Source organism: Gadus morhua, chromosome 6, assembly GCF_902167405.1.
Source record: "Gadus morhua chromosome 6, gadMor3.0, whole genome shotgun sequence".
Taxonomy (NCBI): Eukaryota; Metazoa; Chordata; class Actinopteri; order Gadiformes; family Gadidae; genus Gadus; species Gadus morhua.
The window spans coordinates 13397927-13405929 of NC_044053.1; the positions used below are offsets into that span (position 1 = coordinate 13397927).

Here is an 8003-nt window from a genome sequence, read left to right on the forward strand (position 1 = left end):
TGATTGGCTCCCGCAAAAGCATATCAGAAGCAGAAAGAAATGTATTGGTCCTCTCCAGACCCTTCTGCAGGGCGAATTCAAATCGCCGGCAGAATGGGCGGGGGGTAGCCAGTCTAGGAAACACCCTGACAGCTGCTGTTTGTGTTTCTCTGGTGTTTCCGTTGTTAAAAGAGTCTCCGTCGAGGAGGGAGCTTGAGTGTAACTTTATTTGGGGGGACTAGCGGGTAAGCGGTGTTGCATGCAGACCCTGTCAGCGGTCAACAGGGCTTCCAGCGGTGTGGCGAGCGGTCAGAATCTAGCTCGCCAGCGTACGGGAGTTTGGTGCTTTGGACTAATTAAACATAAGAGGAAACATTTAGGAGAAGGTTTGTTTTAAGAGTCCGCCGGCTTCAGAACGCCTAACAAAGCTGTAATCTGATTGGAGGCGCTTCTTGAGGTCAGCGTCGAGGTGGAAAATACGGGCGGTGCGCTATGCCGAGGGAATCACGAGCTCTCGGTTTGGCTTCAACGTCCGACTCCGTAGGAACACGGTGGCAACGCTGGCACTGAACGCTCGTCATGAGTCCGCCGCTTTCTGAATTTACATTAACGGCGTTCAGCAGAGGCTCGAATCCAAAGCGACTCACAACGGCTCATGCACATATTCACACACCGACGGCGGATTCAACCACGCAGGGCGAGAGCCAGCTCGTCGGGAGCAGTCAGGGTGAGGTGCCTTGCTCAGGGACACCTCGACACTCAGCTAGGGGGAGCCGGGGATTGAACCAGAAACCCTCCGGTTAACAGCCAACCTGCTCTACCTCCTGAGCAAGTCCAACCCCAGCACTTTACCACCCTATGACCAATGACCCCCTAACCCTGTAACAGCACACACACACACACACACACACACACACACACACACACACACACACACACACACACACACACACCACACACCACACACACACACACACACACACACACACACACACACACACCAACAAATCGTGACCACCCACCTCGGTGTCGTCGGAGCCGATGAGCGGGCCCCCCTCGGTGAGGCGGCCCCGGGTGACAGTGAGGGTGATGACCCCGGCCGTCTCGGGGACCCCCAGCGAGGCCTGGGAGAAGCGCAGCGGGCTGTCGTTGCGCCGGACCCTCAGGGCCACCATGCTGCCGTTGGGCCGCAGGAGGGCCCCGCCCGCCACGCCCGTCAGACGCACCCAGAACACCTCGTCGTCCTCGGGGGTCTGGAGGAGGGAGAGGACACACACACACACAAGAAGACACACACACACACACACACACAGACACACGCACACACAAACACACACACACACAAGTAGACACACACACACGCATACAAACACACGCACACACACACACACACACACACACACACACACACACACACACACACACACACACACACACACAAGTAGACACATACACACACACACACACACCACACACACAAGTACGCATGTACGTACGCACACACACACGCGCACACACACACACACACACACACACACACAAGAAGAACATGAGAAGGATAATTCAATCTGCAATCTGGAACAGCCACTGCACTTGACTACCATTAATAAAAAAAGATATGTTTAATATCTGTACACTAGCCTGGTGGTCTTACTAGTGCAGTGACTCTTTTCTTCCTGAGGAACCATCTTGTGCAGCACAGTGCAGAGGCACTATCGAGTGTCTGTTCTGATTGTGACTGAACTGAGGGGACAGCCACTGGATAAACGACTTCACGACATAAGGCCTGGGTTCAGGGCTCCTGCCTACCTGGTCGTTCTGGATGGAGATGTTGAAGACCACCACGGCCATGCCGGGGGGGATGGTGATGTTCCCTCTGTCCGGGCTGAGGTCCTCGATGGCCGGGTTCGGACCCCCGGACACCTGGCAGGTAGGAGGAGCACACTGGTGAGGGGACGCTCATATGGACCGCGGCTCAGACTTGGATCAAATTGGTGTGAGCCATGTCTGGGTCTTTCTGTGAGTTTGGGTCCTTATGTCCTGAGAGCTCTTACCTCATAGTGGACGGTCACTGTTCCATACGTGCCCTTCTCTCTGACCAAGGTCAGCGGCACAAGATGGCTGCCGTTCTTTGGTTCATCCACGGTGATCTCTTCGGTCTGAGGGGAGTGTGCATCCGGTGGGAAGTTATTTTTTTTTAATAATGAGAAAACAAGCGATAAAGATAGAGTGTTATTTTTATAAAAATAACAAAAACTGTAAGTATCAAGTACAATTCACTCGCACATTGCTTGAAAATTGCAAGTGTCAAAATAAGCAGTTCAGCAAATTTGTACAAATAGTCTGGCCATCCCAGAGAAAACAAACAATGAAACAAGCTTAAGAAAAATCAAAGGGCAGGAAAGGCCGTCTGGAGTACAGAACCAGCAGTCTAGCACACCGACTAAGGCTGGAGGGGCTGTATCGACCCTCAGTAAGTCAAATCGTTTGTCGGTAAGAACCCCTCTGGCAGTAGGGAGGTCAACTGATCTCCGATAAGAAGACGTTGCCATAGTTACCCCTGAAAATACCAACGCATTGCCCTGACGAAGATTTACAAAACTAATTCTACGGAGATGATATATTCATATTTAATTGAATTATTTTTCAGAGATGTGCAGAGAAGCGTGTCAGGAACACGTGGGGTTCTTACAGAGTTGAAGGCAATGATTCCAAAGGCGTTGTCGTTGGACAGGATGGTGACGGTGGCTTTGTTCGGCGTCCCCAGTATCACGCCATTGGACGAGCTCTGGGAAGGTAAGAAGGAGTGTTGAGGTGAAGGTTAGCTTTCCATAGATCCCATGTACCCCTTTAACACAGAGAAGGATTCCCAAAAAGAAAAAGCGGTTAATTGGTTTGCGAATTCACACACATAAAGAAAAAGCCCAAATCAAACGAAGACCCTGCCCTTTCCACTGAGTTCCCTTGAGCGCTCCTCTTTACGAACGAGAGGTCCCAGCCAGAGCGACGGCACAAAGGCAGGAGGTGCTTGACCTGGCCCCGCCCCCCGGCCCGGCCCCTGTGCCAGGCTGGCTCCCAGGGTGAGGGTTAGGGTTAGGGTTAGGGTTAGTCGAACTCTACTCAGCGGGCTTCAGGGCCTCTCTGCCAGGCTGGCTCTATGCAGCAGCTTCAGGACCGCTCTGCCAGGCTGGCTCCCAGCAGCAGCTTCAGAACCGCTCTGCCAGGCTGGCTCCCAGCAGCAGCTTCAGGGCCGCTCTGCCAGGCTGGCTCCCAGCAGCAGCTTCAGGGCCGCTCTGCCAGGCAGGCTCCCAGCAGCAGCTTCAGGACCGCTCTGCCAGGCTGGCTCCCAGCAGCAGCCTCAGGGCCGCTCTGCCAGGCTGGCTCCCAGCAGGGGTGTTAAGGACCGCTGGGCTCTTTCAATCAGGACTCAGACCTGAGGCGCAAACCGTCCCCACTCACAATCATCACCACACAGCGGCTCTACCAAGCGCAGAAATAGAGTTGTGTTTTTCGGCCTCAAAAAAACACACAATATATTAGCAACGGAACCGCTTAGTTTTCCTCCCCAGAAGAGTTGTCTGTTCCTCAGAGGAGAGCCAGCCAAGCCTGCTCCTGGTTTTTCAGTCATGTCTCCGGTGCCGGTTTTCTTTTGGTTTGGGCGACCACCCTGCGATGTGTTTGGAGCGCACTCGCACATTGGAAATCATTGTCGGGCATTGTCGAACATCTGTTCAGGCTTCAGATGAATGTGCAGCGTGTGTTTGTGCAGTGGCATGGTGAGGAGACAGAGCGATGATTACTGGCACTGCTGCCTCTGGTCAAAAGCCAATTACAGAGCCCTACACAGAATTGATTTGTTTTGTTTTTTGGGCACAGCAGGGGGGAGGCCCAGGGCAAGAAACAGCTACACTGATGGTTCTATCTGTGTTCAGTTGTAAAATAAATAATAGCACAACAAAAAAGAGAGAATGAGAGACAGGGAGAGAGAGAGCGAGAGCGAGAGAGAGAGAGAGACATGGAGAGAGAAAAGGCGAGAGAAAGAGAAAAAGAGAAAGGGTTAGAGAGAGGGATAGGGAGAGCGAACAGGAAAGAGAAAGAGAAACAGAGAAAGGGAGTGAGAGACAGAGAAAGAGAAAGGGCGAGAGAAAGAGAGAGAGAGAGAGCGAGAAGGAGCAAGAGGGTGAGAAAGAGAAAGCCCTCTCCCCTCTCCCCCTACCCCCCTCTATTCACAGGGCTTTCCCAGCTGTAACAGAGCTTTCTTTGAGTCGCTGAGCTCTTGTAGCGGCCGACACGCAGACACACAATCGACACGCTCTCACAGGCCAGGCCCTACCCTGGTCCAGGAGGCTGCTCCCTGTGGCACAGATGGACACACACACAGGCGCACTCACACACACACACAGGCACACACACACACACATACAGGCAGACATGCACCCACACACATACACACAGGCACTCACACATACACACTGGCACACAGGCACTCAAGCACATATGCGCACACAAAGACACACAGACACACACACAGACAGACACACACGCACACACACACCCGCTCAAGGATGAATGCAGACAGTCAAATGTACACACACACATATCCGCACGCTCACACGTACACACCCATGGGTGCACAGAAACACACACACAGGATTTAGCGTTTTTCCCTATCCCCATTAGTCTTCCAGTCTGGCCCTGACCGTTCTTCCTTCTCCGATTCTTCCACATCTGCCGGCACAATGCCCGGAGCACCGGCAGCGTCGGCGAGGGCTGCACCCATCCAGCACCACCCCACCACCTGCTCCCATCCCCGGAGAGTCCCCGGGGAATACGGCCCGGGTTTACCGAAACCTGCGCCGTGCACCACATCTACCCAGCCAGCCGCCGCCAACCATAACACGAGCGGACGCGGTCGTTCATCAAGCTGTCCACAAACGACGGGTTTAGCCCCCTGAGCCCCCGCTTCCTCTCACTTTCTGTTTGATCGGGCGGCGCTCTCGGTCGCTTCCCCCGGGCGGTGTCCCGGTAAGCCGATAGCGTAGCACTTGGCAGGAGCTTTGTCCCCTCTGTAGTGTAAACACATGGTCGGCTGGACGGCCCCCGGCCCTTCTGCTAAGGCTTGTCCGATGTAGGGGGATTCACCGCATGGGGACAATCAAAACTCTTCCAAAATGGGTTGGATCAAATGGCCGCCGCGACCGGCTGGCAGAGTGAAGAGGTTTGGCTGGTGGTGACCAATGATGTCATGAGGTGAGCTGACGTCGCTGAGACTAACCGGTGTTTTGTGGCACAGTCTTTTTGACCTGTCAGGAGACATCAGGCACTCAGACAGTGTGTGTATGGGCATGCCTCCCCATGCACACACACACACACACACACACACACACACACACACACACACACACACACACACACACACACACACACACACACACACACACACACACACACACACACACACACCGTCCTTATCCATCAGATATTACCATGGAGATAGCTGCTAGGTACAGTCATCCCCGCTCTTCATGCTACATGAGGCATTCCTTCGACAGGGTAAGCGTTTACAATGCAAACGTAACAAAATTAAGAGTGAGGAACAAGTACATAGTGACTGAAGCCGCAGCATAGAAACTCCACAAAGAAGACAATGGCAGGAGGCAAATACGAAAAAACGCCTCGGTTTCCTTTGCCCCCGCTGCCCTGTGATGTGTCACGGAGCGCAGAGAGGTATTCACGCTCCCTCCCACCCGGGCTCGGCCATTCCTTTTATATTCTTTGAATGCTTTACTTTACAGCCGACGAACAAAGTCTCACACACTGCTTCACAATGTGTTCCTTTTTTTTGAGAAACACATTTGTGGGCTCAATCCGCTGCAGTGGCGACGGCATCTGCAAAACGGGGTTTCTGGCTGTTTGTCTGACGTGAGGTGAGGCTGTGGAGGCCGTCCACCGCTGGAATCCTGCTCTCAGAGGGGTCTTTAGGAAGGGGAGCCCCTTTTGTCAGGCCTCCACTTCTTCGCTGCACCCTGGGCCAGCCAGGCAGGAGGCCCATAGAGCAGAGACATCAAAGCCCTTACTGCTGCAGGGGTTGAAAGGCAAGGGATGCCCCCCCACCCCCCCCCCCCACCCCCAACCTCGCCCACAGACACACGCATGCCCACACACACACACACAGGAACTCTCCATTGGTTAGACTTGGGGTGAGGTTATAAGATGCTTAGGGGTTGGAATAAAAACAGAACAGTAAAACTTTGTGGAGTCTCTCCAGAGAGGAAAATGTCACACAGAACGGAATGAAAGTTCACCGCACACAAACACACACACGCAAACCCCCACACACACACACAAACACACACACACACACACACACACAGACACACACACACACACACACACACACACACACACACACACACACACACACACACACACACACACACACACATACACACACACACACACACAAACACACACACACACAAACCGCACACACACAAAGGCCAGACTGCACGCATACCTGTATTCTGAGGTTGAAGGTGAAGGTCTCATCGGCCTCGGGCAGGTTGTCGTCCTCCACACCGATGAAGATGGTCTTGATGGACTCTGAGGTCAGCAGGAAGGCTGCGGCCGTGCTGGAAACAAAGTCTCCCGTGTCCTCTCCCTCCAGCTGGGGGGGGGGGGGGGGGATAAACACTGTGTTTACATCACTTCCTAGCCACAAGCAGCCCACTAGCTCTCCTCAATGTACCAGTCTGTCTTCATTTAGTTCTAAACGACAGCGAGCCAGTAGGGATCTACGCCTTCCCCAGCGCAGGGAGTCCAAGCGTCCATTTTCCGCCAACATTTCGTTTTCCAACTTCTCCTCCACACTTTTCATGTGTCACCGGGGCCGTGATTCTGTCAATCGGGCTGGGCCTGCTCAGCTCCTTTCTCTCTCTCTCTCGGTGCCACCGCTGCCCTTGGTATCCTTGGCATCCTGGCTCCTGTGACGGCGATCCTGTAAATCCATCAAGAGGCAGAGGAAATCCCCTGAACCGCAGGGAGCTCCTCAGCCAGCGCTGCCCGTACCAGACAACCGCTGGCAGCAGCTGGCCGGGGCTCCCACGTGGAGGAGACCAGCCTCCACAACCCGTGTTGTGACAGTGGGAGAAACCCTGGGGAGCTCCTCGTACCTTGGGCACCGGCGCATGGTGGCCCAACTGCAGGACCACTGAGGACAAGGGTAGTAGCCGGGGAGGGGAGTAGGCCCCCAAAGGAGACTGACCGAAACCCATCGGTTTGTTCCTGGGTCTGAGTTTACATGATGTGTTGGTTTGATGGTGGCGTCAACAACCGCATGGGAGGTAATACAAGCTTCATACTGAACCTTTTATGAGAGCTTAGCATTTTGTGGAAGCGACTTCAGTTTATTTGTGAGTAACAGCCTTCGATCAGAGACCATCGCAGCAGCCATAATGCATGCCCATAGAAAAACGGCACACGATGCTGTTGCTCTTGTGTTTTTGCCATTTATGATCAGCAGCACATTTCTGAAGAATCTTACCAAGACCAGCACTGTGACGTTGACAGGGTCGCCCTCTCTCTTTACCACCAGGCGGACCACTGCATCGCTGCTCTCGTTGAACACGAACTGGGTCTGCCCCAAGAACATCAGCTCGGCCTGCTCAGACGCGGAGCCGGGGTCCGACCAGAGCAGGATCACCCCGGCTAGCAGCAGCAACAGGGGCATTCCTGAGGGGGAGAGGGGGCAGGGAGATCAGACGTGGTAATTACCCCCGCGGTTGGAGGAAGATAGTCATGTTTTTCTTTTTAAGAAAACGTTAAATACCATTATAACTGTAATGTGTAAATGAAAGGCCGGGATCAGCAATAGGACTGTTACAGCCTCATGACATGCGAAAGTGATCTCCTTCTTCTGTAATGGATCATTGCTCAATGTGTGCTCAGTTCAGCCCCACTGTCCTTGGGTTCTGTGGACTCTGACAAACCGTCACTCTTACACTGCAAATACTTGCATTTAAAGT

General features: G+C 53.6%; 1 protein-coding gene across 1 annotated transcript in view; it reads right to left on the reverse strand.

Annotated features, from left to right (window-relative positions):
* The window catches only part of adgrv1 (adhesion G protein-coupled receptor V1), a 127446-nt gene extending 119738 nt beyond the window's left edge, over positions 1–7708 (reverse strand). Inside the window, exons 1-6 of the mRNA XM_030359141.1 lie at positions 7523–7708; positions 6497–6646; positions 2672–2767; positions 2034–2138; positions 1789–1902; positions 1002–1232 (exon numbers count right to left, since the gene is read on the reverse strand). Of these exons, the coding sequence (XP_030215001.1) occupies positions 1002–1232; positions 1789–1902; positions 2034–2138; positions 2672–2767; positions 6497–6646; positions 7523–7708 (882 nt within the window). The remainder of the gene's footprint in view (positions 1–1001; positions 1233–1788; positions 1903–2033; positions 2139–2671; positions 2768–6496; positions 6647–7522) is intronic.
* Positions 7709–8003: the final 295 nt, after the last annotated feature.